The sequence below is a fragment of the Rhea americana genome, unplaced genomic scaffold (genome assembly GCF_003343005.1).
Source record: "Rhea americana isolate MKP2758 unplaced genomic scaffold, rheAme1 scaffold_59, whole genome shotgun sequence".
Taxonomy (NCBI): domain Eukaryota; kingdom Metazoa; phylum Chordata; class Aves; order Rheiformes; family Rheidae; genus Rhea; species Rhea americana.
The window spans coordinates 1,094,986-1,117,346 of record NW_028186745.1 but is presented as its reverse complement, the minus strand read 5'-3'; the positions used below and the strand labels follow the sequence as shown (position 1 = coordinate 1,117,346).

At 37.4% G+C, this 22,361-nt stretch overlaps 1 protein-coding gene across 2 annotated transcripts in view; it reads left to right on the top strand.

The window, feature by feature from the left end:
- Positions 1-22,361, top strand: part of PRRG1 (proline rich and Gla domain 1) — a 35,218-nt gene that overhangs the window by 4,758 nt on the left and 8,099 nt on the right. For both annotated transcript variants that reach the window (XM_085319466.1, XM_085319467.1), the window contains exons 2-3: positions 14,628-14,677; positions 20,370-20,530. In XM_085319466.1, coding sequence (XP_085175592.1) covers positions 14,668-14,677; positions 20,370-20,530 — 171 coding nt within the window. In that variant the 5' untranslated portion in view covers positions 14,628-14,667. The remainder of the gene's footprint in view (positions 1-14,627; positions 14,678-20,369; positions 20,531-22,361) is intronic.

Here is a 22,361-nt window from a genome sequence, read left to right as displayed (position 1 = left end):
AATACAGTAGCACAAGAAATGTTTTCTGTTTTCAGCATAAGAACACTTCTTGCATGAGAGGGAGAGAGGCTGTCTTCTAACTGTCATCTTTGAAGCTTGAGATTGCCCAAATCTTAGATATGCGCATCATGCTGTGACCACTCAACCTGCTCAGCAAAGTGCTCCTCCTGAAGTATTTAAATCAGTCTTCTCATGTTGCTTCTGAAACAGCTTATGAAAGCTGTCATCTCTTACTTTGAACTTTTCAGTACCACAGTTGTCAGTCTGTTCTGGTATTATTTCTTCGACAGTGATCAGATTAAGTGATACAAGTTAGAGAAAAATTATGTGAAAGGTAATCTTGGAATAGTCTGTCATAGAGAAAACTTTGTAATCTGTTTGTTACCTGAAACCAGAATTCTTAGTTTTTTTCCCCCAGAACTCTAGGTTAGACTTGAATTTTTGTTGTTTATACCAACATGTTAAACCCCATTGTTACAATTCTGGATAGTCCTGCTTTGCTGAGCTCCGTATCTTCCTATTGTATAACAATGAATTTCATGGACCAGTTTAAAGATACACCTTACAGTAATTCCTCCATAAATTCCCTTCTCTAATTTAACTGCCTCTTGTGTAATAGCTATTAAAATTAGCCATATTTTAAAATGTTGAAGAGTGGGGTTTTTTTGGCTGAAAGAACATGAATTTGTTAGCTCACTGATGTGAAGCAGTTCGTGGAAATGCTACCAGGAAGAATCAGGAATAATGACATCATCAGACATGTAAATTTTTACATGTGCCTGTAGCTCCAGATTTATCAGTTTGCTCTTCACTGATCTTTTGTGTATGCTTCAATTGTCATTTTGCTCTCTAAACTATTTGCTAATATTGGGAGCAACTTATTGTCCATCTTTCTTTCCCTGTTCTTCGTTCTCATGACTATGAGAAAGGACTGAAAGAGGTCTCAGCAGCGGAATTACTAGCAAAATCTACTGCCTCTCTTCTGATTGTTATAGTTTTTTTTTTCCAGTGCAGCAGCTGAAGTTAGCACAGTCCTTGAGATTTTGTTTCAGTGCTGCTTAGCAGTACTGAGTATCAGAAATGAAATGGGTTTGCAGTACTATTTTCTATTTGCCACTGCTACTTATCGGAACTGTAGGCAGCAACAAAATAAAGGCATGACTTAGTGTGGAGAACTGAGTGTGTGACTTTGCAAGCAACTTAACTGATTTAAACACATGCTGCTGCTGAAAACAGTTTTTGCTTTTCCTTACCTTCCTTGCCTGGTTTATATTCTGACCACCTTTGTTATGTTGCATTAGCTTGCCTAGTACTGTGCAGTCAAGTGAACCAGGGAGCTGACTAGTCTAAAAACAAAACCAGTCAAACTAAAACAACCACACAAAATGTTTTCTGCAGGTTAGCTCTGTTGTCAGGTCACCAGACCTTGGGGTGACTGAAGGGAGGGAGCAAGAACATATGTGGTTGTGTGTGACAGAAGTGGGGCTACCTGCTCAGACAGCACCTTTCATTGGAATTGATTTAAAAGCTCGCTATGAAACCATCAGTGAGGCAGAAGTGCATCTTTCTTAGCTGACATCATGGAAAAATAGCAGTATGCTACACAAGGCAGGGGATACAAGCAAGTTCATCAAGAGGCACAAGGACCTTATAAATAGATCAAGGGACAGAATCAAAAAGATGGGAAAGTGATAGGCAAGGTGAATAAACTTGTCTTTTACGGCAAGGCCATGTATGGCAAATTATAAAAAGTGCCCAACTACAAGGTCATTATGTCCAGTTATCTCAGAAGGACTGAAGTTTTGATTCACTCCCACTCTGCTTTAGGAACTTTTGGCGAAATTTTGATCAGATTTGTGTCCGGGCCAAAGTGATCTACACTAGAAATGSAAAAGGTGGAGATACACCTGCTAGTGGGTAGGTTGCTGGGAAGGTTCTCCAGTGACCTCTTCAGTATATTTCATGGGTAAATATATACAGCAGAATTACAGAATTAAAAATCAGTGAACTATTTGTTTACCTTAGAAGACTCCTCTCCTTTTCCACATCCTGTAGCTGTTGGGATAGGTATACAGCTTCTGAGCGGATACACCCTTTAAACTGTCCATGAACAGATGTTAGACATGCAGATGCTGCAGAAGACCTTTCACTTGTGAAAGAAGCCTTCAAGAATTAAGTCAAAAGCACATACAGAGTGAAGATGTATCTTCAAATATACTTAATTTTGCACGTTAATTCAGCACTTCAATGCTTAAGTGACTTCAACATATGTATTTTTTTTTCTGGCCATAAATCTTTCCAACTTATTTTTTAAGCCAAGATATTCCTGAATTGTTTTTGTCACATAGGTTTTTTTGTACTCAGAATGAGTACTGTACTGAAACTCTCCTTAAGGGATATGAGAGGATCAATAGAATTGTCCTTTTAATTTTAGGAGCTGCTCTTAATAGAGTKTTCACAGTACTGGGAAACATGGAAAGCTGTAATTACACACTAATACAGGTATTTCTGCGAAGGTGGAACTCATGAAGTTTTTTTCTATGGTTTCATACTGTGTGTTTGATCGATTATAAGCTAGTTACGGCACTCAGAATACTTCCATTCTCTATACTAGTCTGCTTTTTTTTAATACCCCTCTGAATTTAACTTTGATTTTCTGTCATAGCTGTTTGAAAAGTGACAGTGGCTAAAATTGTTGGGCTAGAGGGCATAGAGAAATCCTGGGTTAAAAAAAAAAAAAAAAAAGTCCTTTTGCTAAAGGAAAACAACCTCAAAACTATGTTAGTACCTTTTAAAAAGAAATCCTGTTAATCCTGTTGCAGTATTCTGCTTTTGTATTTCTTGTAATTCAGACAGAGTTGTACCTGTTAAAAAACGAAAATAAGACTGATTTCAGTCGTACTAAAAACAAATGTAATCTATGCTATTGAGACTTAAAGATTATCCTAATAATAGTCTAAAGGAGGGAAGCTAAATTAGTTACTTGATAGGTTGGCTTCAGTGGCAAATACGGTCTAGGAAGTTTTCTACTACCTTTCTGCAGCAGTCTTGAGAGTGAGTTAGGGAGGGAAGGAAAGGGATACCTGTGGGACAATGTAGAGTTGTAGTGCAGGGCACAGAGCTGCATCAGCTCAAATCAAGGCAGTGACCTTCAGTAAAGGGTGGTCAAGAGCAGTGGGAAGGGAGGAGATGTTTCTTAAGTCCACTTAAAGGCTAAAGCAAACGCGTCATGTTATCATGCTTTTAATATACTGCAGACATGAAAATCAGTTGAGCGCTTTTGTGTGTGGATTTGTTCAAATTCTACTTACAAGAAATTGTGTGTAATGCAATAAAAAAGCCAATCCTAATGTGTGCATACTTCATTTATATGGAAATTCAAGTTATGCAGATATGAAGGGAAAGGGGTGTTGTGGGAGAAGAAATAACAATATTAAATTCTAGGTTTTTATCTGATTTGTAGGGCTGTTCAGTCTTTTAAGAGTATCATTTAAGAGTGTGTCATGTGCTTATGGGTAGCTTGTGTACTCTTTATGCAGTTCTCCAATGTGACAGAAGACTTTATGAAGATCTGCAAGAGTTCTGCCTCATTATCTGTTTTCCCTGCTTACCATATAATTGGATAAGATGAAATAGATACTTACAGTTTTTGTATTACTATTCTGTCCACTTCTATGCAATTTAATTTTGGCCCACTGGAAAATTCCATTAAAAACATGCCTTGAAATGCTATCATATATACCTTGCTACAGGGGAAAAGGGACAAGGTGGAAACTTGTATTAAAATGTGCTCACAGCACACACACACACTGGGAAAAGAAAGCTTTGTTTGCATATTCACTAGGTTAGTGTAACACTTCAGAAATAAATTGCTTTTTATTCTTTCTTGAGTGGGAGTAAGAGAGAGGGGTAAGACACTGGCCTACCAGTGCAGTGAGTGGCAAATGTAATTTCTGTACAGGGCAGAATACTTTGTCTTTTTCCTCATCACAAAAATAAATAAATAAATAAAATAAGAGTTATGACCTTTGTCATATGCAGAACAAAGTTGCTGACATGAAATTCTGCAGGATTTTTGTTACAAATATGGGCCTTCTGGGATGTAGACTCTTTTAAGAAACACAGCTGCCTCAGAATGCTGGTAATTTAGAGGGAAAATAATAAAAATTAGCTATTGCTTCTTAGACTTCAGTGTTGTAACAATTTCAAGAAAAGCTCAGCAAGTTGAGGACAGTCTTTTTCAAATGTACTGTACTTGTCAGGTCGTGGGTTTGGGTTTAGGGGAGGGTTTTGTTTTGTTTTTTCCTCCATTTGTGAAGAGGAGGCTTGTCAAAAGATTGAATAGTAATAGTGGATACAGTCTGGTACATTTGAATGCTAATTTTTACAGCTGTGTTTTATTACTGGAAAATCCATGGAGGTATGGTCTGGGATATTTGGGTGGTGGCTTTTTGAGATGTGATAGAGAAGACGTACCTAAGAGCTTCAGAGTATGAAAAAACAGGTATGTTTTTGGCCTTGATCTTGTGGTATTTTCTACATAGGCATACACTATACCTGCAGTGAAATGATACTGTTGTGAATGGACTCTGCTCAGGTACTGTTTCTTGATCTTTCTCTCTGGTTCTGATACCCTAAACAAAATATAGCTTCCCTTTACATCCATGGGGCAGGCAATGGCAATCAAATATCGAGTGACAACAGATGAGATCTTTGCCCTTTACAACACCTCCATGTCTTTTGGTGCTATTAGCTTTATTTTCCCCTTAAAAATCTGTCTAAGTATCAATTTGAATAAAAGAAGGAAAAAGAACTTTATCTTGCTTGGAGAGGTATATAAATAAAAGTAGTACTCCATCGTATTTTCTCTCCTGACCCCTAAATACTTTGAAGACTCAGATAGCACCATTATAACTTCTTTTTGCTTCTAATCCTGAATTTTTTTGCCATATGTCAGATGGGTGGTAAGGGGTCTAGAGCCTGATAAACTATGGAGATTGTAGCTAGTGAATAGGATCCGTTAAAGAAACCACTTGACATCTATCATCATGCTTTATATTATGTATTGTTGTTTATTTCACTGGTCCTAATCCAGTCATAAACCATTTTGGAGATGAACTGAGACTGGTTACTCATTCCATACTAGACTGATCTCCTGCTGTCATAGCTAGATAGTAATCAATAAATTTTATATACAATGTCTCTCTTATGTATGTAATAACACAAATTTCTTTGAAAAACTCTATAATATTATAATCTGAAGGTTATGTGACTCTTGGTTGAAATATATGGTTGAAACACTTGGGAAATTATGTCTGAACATAAACTATTGAAGATCATAAACTAGATATTACTAACTTAAGAGATCATCAGGAGGTTAATGATTAACCTTTCTAGCATACTGAAGAACACAGGTAAGAACTGTTGTACTGGATCAACCAAAAGGTCAGTTCTGGCCTTGTGTCCTGCCAGTGGCTGGCAGCAGGTGCTGTGGGAAGAACCCAGGAAGAGAGCATAGACAGAATGGACTTTCCCTTTGTATGTTCCTGGGTTATCAGTTGATCAGAAATTTCCTGGGCTGGAGGGTATAGTCTAGACAATTGTATATTACAGTAACTAGTGAATTTCTCTTCCGTTAATAATCTTCCTTCTTTGTTAAACTCACTTATACTTTCCTCCTCAACATCATCTTACGGCAACAAGTTCCATAATTTAATTATGCATATGCACTGTGTGAAAATTCATATCCTTTGACTTACTTGACTTTTGTTTTCTGTCATTGGGCACTCTATTGTTTCTCATATTGTGAGAACATAATAGATATCCAGCTATATCTATAGTAAATACTATATACTAGCTAGATGGTACTTACCTTCTCTATCATGGTCACAAATGTATAGCCCAGAGACCAACCTAYGCTGACAGACTGTGTGTGTTAAAACTAGGTCAACTGAAACGTCTGTCCACTCCAAACTGAGTTGCTTGTTACACAGTGAGTACTTAAACGTAAAGGATTTTTTTTATTAAAAAGAAAAAGAAAAGAAGAAAAAGAAGTAGCATGTAATTTTTAATCCAGATACATTCTAGTTCGCCTTTCTTTGAGCTACATTCCTCAGTTTATTGTCTAAGGCAGCAGTAGGTGGTCTGAACTGTGAAATGAGAGTTAATTTGTTCTTAATTAATTTACAAAATGCATACAAACGTCTCCCTTGTATGAAAGCAGGAGAACAAAATAGAGGAGAGAGAATAAGAAAATGAGTGCATGTTCAAAGCTTCTTCTAATTTGGGGAGGTTGTGAATTAAAATATTTTGTAAAGAAAACAATGTCTGAACCAATTCTAATATTGTTAATAGATTTCTTTCATTTGTTTGAAAAGAGCTAGCAGTTCCATTGATTACTTTCTCCTTTTAATAAAAACTAAAAGGATTGTATGATAGCTATTCAATAAGCAGCTATCACTTTAATATAAAATMTGAATTTATCAATATATTATTTAAAACTTCAGCCACCTGTAACATGGATAGATCATAATGTACTTTTCCTGGCTGCTTATATATTGACTTTGTGTATTACTTGATTGTCTTAGAAGACAGTAACAAATACTGAAAAGGAAGTTACTGAAAATATAATGTGATCACAAACCTGTTTTAAATTTGTCATCTGTAATTACAAGTTCCCACTATTTGTGGGTTGGTGGGTTTTTTCATTTTTATTTTTATTTTGAGAAAAGTTAAACGATTTTTAATTTTTGATGAGTAGTCTCCTAGTTGCCAGATGTCTGTTTCTTCCAGTCTTTCCAAGTGAATGTTCTTACCTTTCTTTCTCTGGTATTGTAATCTAACTCTTAAATTGAACCATATTGTATCCTATGTATTAACAGCGCAGCTTTTTTCTTTTAATTAGTTTTAAGTGTGTTCAACATGTCTCAAAAGCTGAATTTGTGTGTAGTTCAATGGGTTGACTAGATAGAATTCTTAAAACCAGAGTATTGTTTATTTTCCAAAGTGGGAACACAGCATTTGGACATGAGACAAGCACATAGGCAGCTTCAAAAGTCTATTTTACYGTATGTTTGGACGGATGGGGGGGGGGAGGAGAGAGAGAGATGCTTTCTTTCCCTGTTGTGTTTCCAGGTGATGCTCTGAGTGGATTCTAGTTGAGAGAGATTCCTTCCATCTAGCTTCCCAGCAATTACTTTCCTACTTGAAGGAGAATTTCATGTTATCTTYGTTCTTACCAACTTGTTTATCAGAGCAATTTTTCCAGACATTTGCTATCGTCCCATAACAACCTTTGATTCTTTGCTGAGGAATTGTTTACCTAGGACTTTCTTCTTCACCGCTTCTTACCGCTGTGAGCGTAGTCATGCAGTACACACTGAGTTCCTTTGCAGTAGCATTTCAGTTCAGGTTGAGAGTGTGCTTCGGAAGCAAAACTCTCGATTGTCATGTAATGCAAAGTAATTTTAAAATACTGAAGCTGAGTTTCTTCTGGATGAAGGTAAACTAGAAAATATGGTCCGAGAGCATAACTGATGCAGTCCAGCTGCTACACAGTACTCGGCCCAGGAGACCAAATTAGAGATAGTCAAAAGTCGAGTTCTCAAAATGTATATAGTGTGAATGTTGTCCTCAGCACCAATTTTGTTCTTCAGATCTTCTGTTGCTCAGCATWCCTTGCTAATAAAGGTATAGTCATTGGCAGAAAAAAATATACAGCACTTACAAGTTGTTATTCATGACCACTGTATTTGCTTCATGTAAGAGTAGCATAGACTTACAGTAGCATAGAAGTAGAAATTTCAAAGTTAGTGTTGTGTCTGGAAAAACAGGAGGGAGAAAGAATAGGAATACAGCATCATTAGTTTCGTTTCCTTACAAAATATGGTAAGAACACATCCTACTGAAACTTCCTGAGACTTTTATTTCATTGTGCACCATTCCAAGTTGAAAAAGAGGCAGAAGAATTGGTTATTATGTCAATACTTAAACAGGTTATCAAATTCAGGCTTTGAATCCCTGAATACTCAGGGATTTGAATTTTGAATACTCAGAATTTGAATTCCTGAAGCATAATGATTGTGTCCAACCTAAAGCAACTTTCTTTAATAGTTGCTTACAAAAAATTGAGGTGCTTGGAATGCAACTATATAGACTACTCAGAAAGACTCAGTCTCCTGACCAGTTGTGTAATTCTGGTTTCAATACTGGTAGTTACGTGAGTGTTCAATTATTCTTTCCAAGAACTGCCCCGGATGGTTCCCATGCACTTTAAAACAATTAAACTGAAATGCTTCCTTGCTTATCTATGCAGATATCTTGCCCACTAAACTATGTGTGTTAGGAGCTTGTTCTTCTCTGGTTTTGAAGGCAAGAGGAAGAAAGAGATGTGTTTACTTATAGTAACTTCCCCCTTGAACTGGATGAGCCAGAGAGTAACCAAGGAATGGATATTGAAGTTAAGGCAGAAACTTAAATTACAGTCTCTGCCAACTGAAGTGTTGTCTGGTTGAAGTTATAAAGAGGCTTCTGTCTTTAACAGAGCGGCATTTSAGAGTTGCACTCAGCATACTAGTTCTGGGAATGATAATGTATTTTGTCAGTTTTAAGACGTAATGGCAATTCCCTAAGGACAGCTTTCTCTTAGCAACCTAGCGTTTGGTTTCGAGTCTCTGTGTAATCAAAATTAATGATAACATATTACGATGCTGTGATTGGAGAGCATCTACAAAGCAAAAAGGTTGGGCTGGGGGGGATTGTTTGTTTGTTTTCTATTTCACTCCACATAAATCTTTATGTACACTTTTTCTGGGAGAAAAGGTGGTTCTTGTATTCTTCTGTGACATTTCTTTCCAAGGATGTATACTTGAAAGACAAGTGTGATGGGACTTGACTTTTTAGGTAAGCACATAACACATTTTGAATTAATGATAGTGAGATAATTATCATCTATCTTCCTGTGTAATTATTTGATGTCTTCTCCCCCACACCCACCCAAACAAATCTTCCACAGGAGTGTCTTGTTTTCCTGTACATGGTTTGGGACTGGGAACTAGCAAAGGAATTTTTGTTTTTGGTCAGAACATCTACTAATGTTTTAGTTACTAGTCTCCCTTAAATATGCTGGTTTTGTTAAAAGCTCCAGAAGAAYCTAAATATTTATGATTATAAATAAATATTAAAGTTTGCGGTAGCATGGATTTGGGTTTTTTTTTTTTGGGGGGGGGGAGAAGCAGGGTCAGCTCTATATGGCATATGGTTGTAAACTATATCCCAGGAGCCTCATTAATTGGACACAACACAAAATTGAAATTAAGAGCTGTATCCCATTAGTTGTACTGCAGAATGGCACAGGTCATTTCCCCTTCCCTACCTGGGTACTGGAATGCATGTCCCGTGTTGTGAAAGGAGCATGCTGGTGGTACAGTGTTCAGAGTCCCTATTAAATGCAGCAAGTGAGAAATCAACTGAGAGTCAGTATGGCTGCTTCTCTTTACACTATCCTTGTTTTTCGTTCTCTTTGTAATCCCTTTGCTGAAGGATATGCTTTGTTCTTTAGGTTGTGTCTCTCAACAATATGTAATGGTCATTGAGCAAGAATAATAAAGGCAGTTTGAATGTACGTATCCTCTACTGTACATACCTCTGTCCTTTGATGGTACCTGTTGCAAAGAAGTTTCCATTAAAGTTCTGGTGAAGAAAATGTATCCAGAAGAGGTGTCTCTGCTAATGGACAGAGTATGGTTATTTTAACAAATGCAACAAAATCTTGCATAAACATTGGGTTGAGCCAACAAGAGCATACTTCTAATGCTGAAACTATCCAATATAAGAGATGCACAGAAGTGCTAGAGTATAAACTGCTTGGGAAGCACATGTATAAAAATGTGCTGTATATTTATAGAGAATGTGTACAAGATGTAGGCTCTTTCAGTCTTGAGGAGGAAAAATAATTCGGTACTCAGTTGTGGAAAGAAAGATACAACTGAGTATATTGCTTCAATATTGGTTTCATTAATCTAACTTCACTTCGTGCAAAATGTTTCTCCTCAGTAGGATGCCGCAGCCCTTTGAGGCTGAATGCGGTACTAGTGGTGAATGGTAGGGGCCTTGGCACATCTCCTTTGCTGTTTTGTAGGCACCTTAGAACTCCCTGGGTCGTATTTCCTACTAGGGGTGGGTGATTGTTTCTGAGCTTGGRCTTTTCTTGTTGTTTTCCCACTATATTGACAGTTAAGTAGGTGCTCAGAAAACATCACCTATTGAATAGCTGTTGGTCAGGTATGTTCAACTTACTGTTGAACAGGAAATGTGACAGCAGCTAGGCTTTAGAAGAGTCTGTGCTCTTTTGTTGCTTCTTCTACAAGCAAATCTAAGATGATGTCTGAAGTGCTTTTGGGGGGGTACTTGGTGTAGAATAGCTGAGAAAGGGCTTCCTGAAACAGAAAGTTTCCGTGTTTGTTTTTACTAAAATGCTACTCGTGTGGCTTTTGTTTCACTTGTGTATATGCATGAAAAACATTGCTTTGACACCATAGGATTATCCTAGCCTCCAGTATAGTTCTTGAAGGCTACAAAGCTGGAAACGTGAAATAAATAATTGAGTAAAGGAATAAATGGGTTAGTAAAAGATGTTTCTGTGATGTTGTCAGCCCTCTCCAGTTTTATTAGCTGGTTTATGAAGGAAAAAAAAAAGGTTTACGTAGTTAGCTCTCTTCAGTCCTTTTCTCCAAGTGACCTTTGAGCAGCGGTCAACTTGAACCAAGACTAGAGGCTTAGATTTAATTAAGCTCCTTCTCGTTTTAGGGGAAGAGACAGTTGGATAGAGGCCAAAGATGCAAGTAGTTCCTCTGCAAGGGAAAGTCTGTACTGTGAACTTTAAATTTTCTGTTTTGTCCATCTGATGTCAGGGCAGTAACTGCCTGCATGTCCTGAACCAGACTCTTGCCCAGCTAGTATTCAGGTGTCGTAGCCATACTACGACATGCTAGGGAACTAGCCGTGCTTTGTGGGATCTTAAGGACAACAGGAGGTTTAGAAATGAGGAAATTTGATGAGAGTACAGAGGATGGAGGGAAGGCAGGGAGTATAAAAATGTAGAATCCAAATCTGTAGGAAACTGGGCCTAGTTGATTTCTGGGCTGTTTAAATACTTGAAATTGCTGTAAGATCTAATGTGGACTGTTGAATGAAAGTTTCTGCACCATGGTCACTGGAAAGCTGTGTTTGGTATTTGCTGGAGAAAGGTGCATTGATGCCTTTTCTAATGAAGCAAGTGGGAGGAGAAATTAAATTTGTGTTTTGCTGCCCAGCGGTTTAGAATGTATTTGCATCAGTTTCCACTGAAAAAAATACAATTTTTTTTTCCTGAGGTTCCCCCCCCCCAACGTGTTCCTCCAGTTTTTCAGTCTTCTGTCTAGGTGAGTGTTCTTGTCTTCATTCCCCAAGATCATGACATACGAAGCTCCTAGTACCGAATGTGAAGGAAGCGTGCCTAAACAGTGCTACACTCTGGTCCCAGTGGAGCACAACCATTAGCAGGGTTCAGTGACATTGCTCCAGTTGTTTCTTCCTAGGATCCCCATAGGCAGAGTTTTGTAGTTGTGACGCCGCCATGAGTATGGGCGGGGACGTGCGTGTTTTTAAATGTGCTGAAATCCAGAGCTTTTTGTTATAAGCATGAAGTGTTAAAGGCTAGCTGAAGTTCAATCCAGAAGAAAGTTCCCCTTACAGAGGAGATATTTGACAAGATGCATGTCATGCAGGACATTAATGTGACTCAGCTGAGAGTGATGGAGCTCTTATGGGCGAATCTTCCCTGAGGGGCTGTTGCAAAGGCAGCTGCCTGAAAACCAGAGGGTAATAAATGGCATAAGAAACTCATAACACATGAGAAGAATAGTTACACCAGTGACCTTTTTTTTAATCTGTTCTTTATCAAAAGTTTGACAATTCCTTCAGAAGTGCAAATATTTGGGGCATAAAATTTGGACTACCCAGAATGCCACGCTAATGGTTCTATTCAAGAAGCAAGGGGAAGAGGTATTTTTGTCTTGGCGTAGGATAGTCTGCTAAAATAAACTCAGGCTAATGAAAGAACTTATATATTGTATCTGAATAATTTCTTAAGCTCTCTGCTTCTGTTACCTTATAATACTTAATATGCTGAACACTGGTGGTGAGATTTAAGATTGCTTCAATCTTCAATGTTTTAGTATTTATTTATTTTTATGCAGATATGATGAGCTTGTGCACTCTCCCACCCGGTATTTCTTTTAGTGCTATGTTTCAATTTTGTTTATGTAATGGATGGGAATGGATGTCTCCAGTGGCATTCCTTACAAGTACTGTGGTCTGTTCTTGCATGACAAGTTAATGTTGGAAGGGGCATGCTGGAAGTCTAACTTGCCCTCTTTGTTGGCCAGTTAGCTTCTGTGCATGCTTACTAATTTCTTAGAGAAAACATTGTGCTCACCTTACATGAATAAGCTGAAGTTGCTGTAGAAAATACATCAAGTACAAGAAGGTATCGGTGGGAGGGGGAGGGAAGTAATCAGCTTCTTATGTTTTCCTTCAGAAAAGACCAGTCTCACAAGGCAGAGCATGCTTATTCTTGCAGTGTGCATATATATGTTTGTTAAAGGAGGGATAGAAGGACTTTGAAGGCCATCTCCTTGAAAACTGCTAGCTAATAGAAGGTTCAGGTACCTCCCTTGACAATGTTTCGGCCAGGTTAGGCAAGGAGAAAGAGCTATGTATCTGCTTGCTGCTGAAAACTGCAGGTTAAGAGGAGTGGATTTCAGAGCTAACATCTTGTACAAGATGAGGTAGAACTAATAGGACTGGAGTATTTAAAAAGAAACCACATTTCAGTTGATTGTTTGACTTCTGTTCCTGCTCAGCCCAATACTGCACTATGAAAGCAATTAAAATGCTGTCTTTTTGCAATGCACAATAGAACAAGCATGTTATTAGGAAATGAAATCCAGGCTTCAAGGAAAAATACCTAAATAACAAATGTGTATATGAGTGTGTGGAATACATTTTGAAGGATTCTTTATTTCAGATGCATAAATTAAATAACTTCAGACTGATTTTGATGAAGTGCAAATGAAAACTTACATGCCAGGACCAGAAGGCCATCCTTGTGTAAGCTACATCAATGACAAATATATACATTGCCTGGATGAGATTTCCTTCTGCAAGGCTTCCATGTTGCCTACAAACACACGAACCAACTCTCCTCCRTTTAAATCAATGAAAAAATACACTAGCCTACAGTACAATATAAATTTCTCAGTCAGTATAAATAAGGAAACTTAGGCTTGGACTTCATATAGATTTTTATGTTAATGTATGCATTTTGATTAGCAAGCTTAATGCTTTCCTTTTTTAAAAAACTAGTATAAGCTGTATTGTTAATGTAGTTATCATCATGTAAAGATACCTTACAGCATACTTCCCCTCCTGAATAGCTGAATAAAGCTGTACTCTACATTTATACTGCAGTAACTGCATGTCCTCTGTTAAAATTAATGTAGGTTTTTGTGGGCTTTATTCTAGTATATTGAGCTAAGCTTTAGAACAATGTCTGTATCAAGGATAAAATTCAGTGTATACTTTCAAAAAGAGCATGAGCATCAGTATGGTATAATATGTTGATGTATAGCCAGGTCTCTGAAGAAGAACTAATGCTAACCATTAGGAGCTGGTAATTTATTAATAAAAACCACCTTTAACCTCATGTGGTGATCTACCCGTTTAATGAGACAGCTGCACCTTTCTGCTCCTTTGAAAGCTTTTATTTTGTTAACTTTTCTCATACTAATGAAGGCTTCAGGAAACCTAAAACAGTCCCTCAATAATGTAATCTCTACCCTTACCTCTAGGCCTTGATAGCCTTTCCCTCCCCACAATTATTTCTGCATTCAGGTGTGGTTTTTGCTGGCTTTCTGCCTGGTTGGTGCAATATGAGCTTCATTCCAGGTCCTTTCTTGACTGAGAGCATCTCTTCTCTGTTCTCCTTCCAAGATGAGGTATAAAATACATGTAGGCTCTTGTAGGTTGGGATCCTCATTCCTTTGCCAAATCACAGATTTTGTTCTGCCCTTGAACTTTATGCAATCAGCCTGTTTTAATCACTAGCAGACTCTGAATTAATTTGCATCTGTTTTTGCTGATTTTGAAAATCTGATCCATAGCTAAAGGTAATGTGTTAACTTGATGCTCTTTGCAGAGTGAATTTTATGCCTTGGTTAAATATAAGTAATTTTATTGGAGAGTGTAATACCTTTCATAACAAATTAGGTAAAGCAGGGGTCACAGATTAGTTTAAAATTATATGCACATTCTGTTCCATGTCAATATTTTTGCATAATCTAAGTAAGGAAAGCTTTAAAAAAAGCATAAAGCTTTCACCATTTCACAGAAGTTATCCTCTGCTAGATATTCTTTCTATACTACTGAAATTAGTTTGCATGCAGTTAAGTAGTACATTTCAAAAGAGAGATTAATCTTCACAACAGGGTCTTCCAGCATTTATATTATAATATTGGGATTCAAGAGAAACTTTTCCCTATTAATCATAATTCGCAAACTCAACAGAACTTTTTCTTTTTTGTTAACAGACTTGACATTTGCAAGTCCCCCATTTTGACAGTAATCATCATGGACAACGGTAAGTTTGTTAACTTAGTGATGCACATACTTTATTCTTCATGAAAGTCAGTATGAACACACCTGCAGGATGTCTGCCCCCCAAAATCCCTGTCAGTTCAYGCAAAAAATATCCTCTGCTAATGAATGCTAATTTTGGTTATGTATGATGTAGAGTTTTTGCTCACATGGGACTGAATTGGAATTGAAGTTGTATTGTTGTTCTGACAAAGGTGTTATACACAGGCTATAATAAACAACTCCATGAACTTATTCATGGACCTTTGAAAGGTGGCTCTGGAATGAAGAGTGTAGGGGTGAATTTCCAGCCTTACATACTTCAATTTAACTGTTCCTAAAATTACCAAAATAACTGCAGGATCTCAGAGCACAAATCACTTCTGAAACTTTAAATGTAAATGCTCAGAAGACTTTTCTCCTTTTTCCCCCTATGCAAGCTAAATAAGTTAATCAAGATAATCTGGAGAAAGATTCACATTTAACAGTAGCTACCACTTCTAACTTAAAATGAAATGTTTATTTTTAGTATTCAGTGGTGGATTTAGTCTACTTGATAAGGAGGCAGAGAAGTAGAGGCTGAATAATGTTCTCATCAGAGCTTTTACCAGAAGCTTTGGTGCCCAAAATGTTTTGGGCTTTGCTTCTGCAACACTGGTGTGCTAAGAGACTTTTCTACACTGCTGCTTTCTGCTCCTTCTGTCACTAAAGACAAGCATGTTTTCCTTGGTTGTGATAGCATCAGTAGGCAGGGCTCAGATGTATTTATCCACTCTCATGGACTCTTTGTGTCCTTGCCTAAATCTTTTGAAGGTGTTAGGGGAAGAATAAGTATGGGTAAAGAGAAAGGGCTATGGCAAGCTAAATTGTTCTGCGAGTACTCAAGCTGTTTGATGGTATTGTTTATATTTGAGGGCTGGAGGAGTAGGAATATGGGGAAGAAGTATGCTTTATTAGTATTTTTTGTTACGGAATATGGAATACTTTTTTTTTTTTTTTTTTTTTTTTCACTGATCCAAAGTACCACTTCTTCCTTTCTCTAGTCTTCTTCCACTTAGCATTAAAGAATGCTTTGAGACTTAGCAGGGAGTGGTGGTAGATCTGAGACTTATCTTGTATGAGATGAGTACAGATCTCCAGAGCTTATCAAGAATTGTAATTTCTTTTTAATATGAACCTATGTTGTAGATTCTGTCTGTAATTTAAAAAGGTGACTTTCATAATGCACCAAATAGACTATAGCGGCAGGAGTTTAAGAAACTGCTTTTTATTAAAAAGTGTGATTGGATAATCTGGAAAATAGTTTAGACTTCATTTCCAGTATAATTCAATGCCAGATGCCTGCCTTACTCCTTGTGAGGACTCTGCCTTATTCCGTGTAGTGTTCGCGTAATTGTTGTGAGCATACTGCTTTGGCCAAGTTTTTGATGCATGATCTTGCAGGCTTTAGAGGCCATAAAAGTAACTGTTATAAGTATAGGATTAAGTTAGACAGACATGCATTCAACCATGCAACTCTTGGAGGAAGATAGGCTTAGTACCACACATGATGTGTGGTACTTTTTTAAGAACTTTGTAGGAGGTTTTGAGCTAGGTGGAGTATAAAACAAAATGTATACTCCATATTTGCATAATATACAAATATGTCATTTAGCAACTTTTTTGTTTGTTTCAGATTGAATTTCTATTTCAAAGAATGATAGAATCATAGAATCGGTAAGGTTGGAAGGGACCTCTGGAGATCTGGTCCGACCCCCCTGCTCAGCAACCTGTTCCAGTGCTCTGTCACTCTCACAGGGAAGAAATTCCCCCTCACCGTCAGGCGGAACTTCCCGTGCTTCAATTTCTGCCCATTGCCTCTTGTCCTGTCACATGGGACAACTGCAAAGAGTTTGTCCCTGACCCCTGGACATCCTCCCTTCAGGTACTTGTACACATTGATAAGATCCGCCCCCCCCCTCAGTCTTCTCTTCCCCAGGCTGAAGAGGCCCAGCTCTCGCAGCCATTCCTCATAGGGCAGATGCTCCAGCCCTCTGGTGGACTCTCTGCAGTAGCTCCATGTCTCTCTTGTCCTGGGGAGCCCAGAATTGGACACAGTACTCGAGATGAGGCCTCCCCAGGGCTGAGTAGAGGGACAGGATCACCTCCCTCAACCTGCTCACAACAGTCTTCCTAATGCACCCCAGGAGACCGTTGGCCTTGGCCACAAGGGCACATTGCTGGCTCATGGTCAACTTGTCATCCACCAGCACTCCCATTTTGCCATTATAATTGCACACAAGTTTTCCTGGGAATGCATAATAAACTGAGCTGACTATATTATACCCTTTAATAATAATCACTCACAACTAAGACTTTGAAATGGTGTTTTTGTATATTTCTAATGCTAAAAGCCAAGTATTACTTGCACACAGAGAGCATTGAGGGTAAATATGTTTGAAGAAATAGATATGTGTTCCAGTGCATCAAATTTGGTAGTTGTATATTACATATATATTCTACCAAAAAAGTGACTGGGGGGAGATGAAAGGATTTAAAATTACTTATATTTTGTGGCTATCTTACAAAACACCAAAACTGTAACTTTAATTTTTTCATTATCTTGTATTAGTTAGTTATCTCCTCAGCAAAGTTACTAATTAGATTTAATCTTGCTTTCATACTTTATTCTTGCTGTGTGCAATTTTTCCTTGATCATTTTGAGCTTCATAGTAATAGCAATAGTGAAATCAGCCACACTGTAGCCTGCCTAGGTGGACATCCAACACAGGTTTTTTGCATGATTCTAAGCCATTACAACTGAAGGTCTACATTATGCTCGTCATGGAATACTATGAAGTTAGTGGTTTCTGCAATATGATTCCATTATCTCTTTTAGACAATTCATCAGAGAGTGACTGATTCTCATTAAATCAATATCTTTCAATCAGTACCTCCACCAAGATAGCTTTGATGAGCATGTGGTGTGTTTTTTGTGCTTCCCTGCTACATTTATATTGATTTCTGAATTGATATTTATATTGATTTCTGAATAAGAATTTAAAGCCATTAGGAGTCTGTGAAGCATTAAAAATACCAAATCAAAACAAACATATAAGCAGTTTTGCTGCTTTTTTTAGTCTTGCAGGGTCAAAAGCATTCTTGATCTAGACTAATCACAAGGTTTATCAATCAGAATTAATATACTGTGCACTTCATTCTCTTTATTGGGCTTTTTTGTCTCTGTGTGGGTTTTTGTACTGCAGCTTGAGAGACTGCTTGAGACACCCTTTCTGAATATGAAATGCAAAATAAAGAGTTTTTTAAAGATAATTACATTTTGGCCATTCATGAATATTGAATTATTTTAATGTTTTACTGTTTTTCATCATGTTTTGAAGCAGAGGCATATGCTTAGCTCTTCTTGGAATGCTAAAGCATTACTTAGAAACTCATCCTAACATTTAGTGAACACAATATGGTATGACATTCCAGCTTTTAAACCTTCATTCTCAGTTTGCTTCTCTGGTAAATTGGAAACCATGTAGAAACAAAAATTTGTGTTTTACTTCTAAGAGCTAGTAGTTTTAAATCATTGTATTTTTGGCTGCTTATGTTTTCCTCTTCAGTCCTTTTTCCTTCCACACACAATCCAAAATTATAATAGTTACTCTCATTGTTGTTTTTTGGGGGGCGGGGATTGTTCCATCTGTGAAATAAGATTCCCTAGGCCCATCCTCTGAAGGAACGGAAATTGTTGATTTATAGTGCATTATCTGCTCTTCAGTGACTCCACATATGGACACTTTTAGGAGTGTCTGGACTGTAGGTTGTTCAGCTTCAGGAATGCTCACAGGAAGAGTTGATGAGAAGTAGGTAGAGCACTGAAAGTTCATCCTTGTACATAGTTGTTTGCAGTCTTTCTGATGAGGACAAATCCCTAATCACATCACATTTAGGTGATCAGGCAAGAAGCTGTCTCTCTCTTTTGGAAGAGACGTTTGAACATCAGTTTATACTTCATTTAGTGAACTTACACAGTGAAAAACACCCATGTGCTAACTTGCAGTGCTGTAGAAAATGAAGATTGCAGTAAGTGTAATTGTAGAGTTGTATGCGCTGTCAGCATGACTGATAGTGTAATCTGTGTGATGCATGTATGCGCCTGGTAATTATATGTGTAAAAGGTGTCTGTTTTGCATGTAGCAGGTTATTTTGTAAATACCTGTCTCACACAAACTTTGTACCTAAATTATGTATTCAACTGAGAACATAAGAATGACTGATTGGGATCACTGAGTTTAATCTTCAAATATTTGATCTTTTGCAAAAGGAAGATGACAAAGTTTAATGATTTATAAAGTAAGTACACATCAGATACATTAATTTCAGTTTGTTCAGTAAAATAAATCAGTAGATCAGCCTCATTATGATAGTAGGCCTCCTTGCTGAAAAATGTCACCATGTCTAACCTGTAAGAAAGCACAATTCAGTGCTCGTCTTTTAGTCTTGCTCCTTCCTTTTTTAATATTTAAAAATGATTATTTACAAAAAAACACAGCAAACTAATTTGCATAAAATCATAGATAAATCATTTCAAGTCAATGTAACAAGAAGTCAGTCTCTGTTGTTCTGCAGACAGTAAGAGTTTATCTTCATGGTATGTTGGATAGCTGTAAATGAACCAATGCAAAGGTGATACCATAGATCAGGAGAACTGTGACTATGCAAGTATGACAGTGAATTGAACTAATTTGCCCCAGTTGCACACAGTCACAATCCACAAACAGTGTTTCACAGATGTAGTTTTCTTGCTTTCTGGCCTGAAATAGCCGAAGAATTTCTGCATCATACACCGCAGACATAATTTGGGTGCTAGTCTGTCCTCCAGATTTTGGAGTGTTCTGGTTTTATGTTACTGTAAAAATCATAAGTCAGGAAAGTTGAGGGAAGGATGGAAGGTCAGAAGATGAGATTACTCCCATCTCTTTGAACAGAAAACAACACCCAGAAATGTTACTAAAGCAAGCAAATAAAAAACACCTGTGTCAGAACTTCAAGGATTATCTTCCCCCTCTTTTTTTTCTTTGCTTCAATGAGTAACTCTCTAGGTTCTTGAGGAATAAGTCCTTATAGTTGTAAAACAACGCTATATTAAGATTTTATGAATATGATTCAGGAGAAGAATAAAGTATTCCTTTCTTTTTCTTTCTTCACTCTCTGAAGACTTTACTGTTTCAGAGTTGACATTTCTGAAGTGAAAGTAGAAAACTAGCTTCAAAATTGCTTAAGCAAATATATATGAGTTAGACTTAAACTTTGATAAATGCAACTCTTTTAGTGTATGCCTGTGGCTGGATAATATTCAGAAATACTAATATCTTCAAAAAAATCTGAACTTTCAGGCTTTGATGTGCTCAGGCATTTACCATTGGTTTTGGACCTGTTCACAGGCAAATATTTGTCTATTTATTGTCTGTCACCTGTCACCTTAGTTTAAGAAATCACTTGAGCATGTGTTTGTCTCTTCTGAGACCTCTTCTTGGGCACAGGTTTTAAATCCTGAAGTAAATGTTAAATGAAAGGGAGAGCCTAGGGGGAGGAAAAAGAAAAATCTAAAAGCACATTTTCTTTCAGCAACTTACCATGAAGTTTCAGATACTTTAAAAGTTTTGCGTATTTTAGAAGTGACTTTTGTTATATTTCCTCTTATTCAGTATTTCTAACAGAGAACAAGGCCAATTCTGTGTTAAAAAGATACCCAAGAGCCAACAGATTTTTGGAAGAATTAAAGCAAGGTGATATAGAGCATGAATGCCGAGAAGAAATCTGCACCTATGAAGAAGCAAGAGAAGCTTTTGAAAATGAGGAAAAGACGGTATGTTTTTGTGGATACGCATGTTAAGTGAGCTAAATACTCATAAGCTTTCCAGCATTATGCTACATTTGTTTTTCTTTTTTGGTCTGAYTCTCTAAGCAAATGAGATTTGCACACTGGGGAGGGATAAGACTGCAGAGTAATAACTTCTGAATCTTTTGGCCAATTAAACCAAATTTGAAAGGAAGCAGAAGTCTCAGAGATAATTAAGCTCTTACAGATTCTGTGAGAATTAGCAGCTGGGAAGAAAAGTAACCTGAAATAGTATCCCCGCTTGAGGAGAAGTGGACAGAACTTTGTCATTATCTATTCTGTTTGCTTGGCAGTAATACTTAGTCAAATGATGTGTGCTGCTTCTCCTATCAYCATACACTTAGATCTGACCTAGACATCACAGATGCTGTTATATTGAGTGGAGGAAATCATAGGATTGGGGCTCTTGTGGAAAAGATTTAGAAGCAAAGGGCATAAATCTTTTGTGCCATTGCTTATGAAACAGCTTGTTTATTGAATATATTCACAGGAAATGAGTGAGGAACTCAATGCATTCTTTTTAAAATACACCTTTAAATCCTGTGTGCTGGTGTAGCCAGCCAAAGTGTTTGGTGCTCAGACTATCAGTAGTCTAAAAATTTTCAGGAAGAGAAGTGACTTTCTTGAAGTTAACATCTACGGGCACCCAGTCTTGACAAGCAGCCCTGGTCTAAAACAGTGCAAGAGTAAGAATTTCAGTGTTGCCATATGTTGTACAAAGGCAATAATTTACTAAGTTCAGTGGACTTCTCTGCTAAAGCAGGTATGGCCACGCAGAATTGTTGCATAAGTATATATGCAGAAGTTTGCAATATGCCAGGAGGATACTTGGCACTTAGCAGGTTGGTTTTGCTAATTCAAAGAAGCTTGTGGGCCAGTGTCTCTGCAGCAATATCTGCAGATCATACCCAATATATCTTAAGTTGCTTCCCTACAAATCAAAATGACACACAGATATTTGATTGTGGCATCTGACATGCTTAATGCAGTGCAATCAAAAATAAATGTTTTTTTTTAATGTGAGAGAGACCTGGATGAAACTTGGCTGAATTTTGGAATAAATATAAAATAACAGTTATTAAAAAGTGTCGCTCAGAAATCTTCTTTTCAAAAAAGGCATTCATCTGTTGTTTGTTTCTGCACAGGGAAATTGTACATGCAGGTCTATGGGTTAATGGGCAGAACAGGCAGAATAGCACAGGGAACACTACACTTCTTTCATAATTTACAAAGATTATATAATTTCACTCTTCAATGGCTACATCAGAAATTGCTGTCTACAGTAAAAGCATATTCAGCTTTTGAAGTACTTGGCATCTTTTCCTAGGAGGCCATACCTAGGGAGATGGAAGACTGGAATGAAAAATTTCTTATTTATGAAAATGAAGCAGTGGATTGTGTGATGTCTCTTCAAAATTTCTTCATTGTGATGTTTAAAGTGCATGCACACACATACTTTTACCTTCCAACCTTTGCTTGGTGTGGTGATTCCTCATGACAGTTCATCGTTTAATGAAGGCCAGCACATACCATGACACAATTGGCGTAAAATTTTAACACAGTATTGCGTTTTCTTAAGTAGCATGAAAAGTTAAAGCCACTTGTGAAGGCATAACCTAAACATGTTGCCTCTCAGGTCAGCTTATTTTTCTCTCTCAAATCTTTGGGACATTCTGTGTTTTTGGTAGATAGTTTTTCCATGGAAGAGGTACTTGAGAAACAATGAAGCAGAAACAGTTATTTTTCCTGTCTTGCTGCAGCCTTTCCATGTCACGTTGCAGAGGAAGTTCTCAGTAAA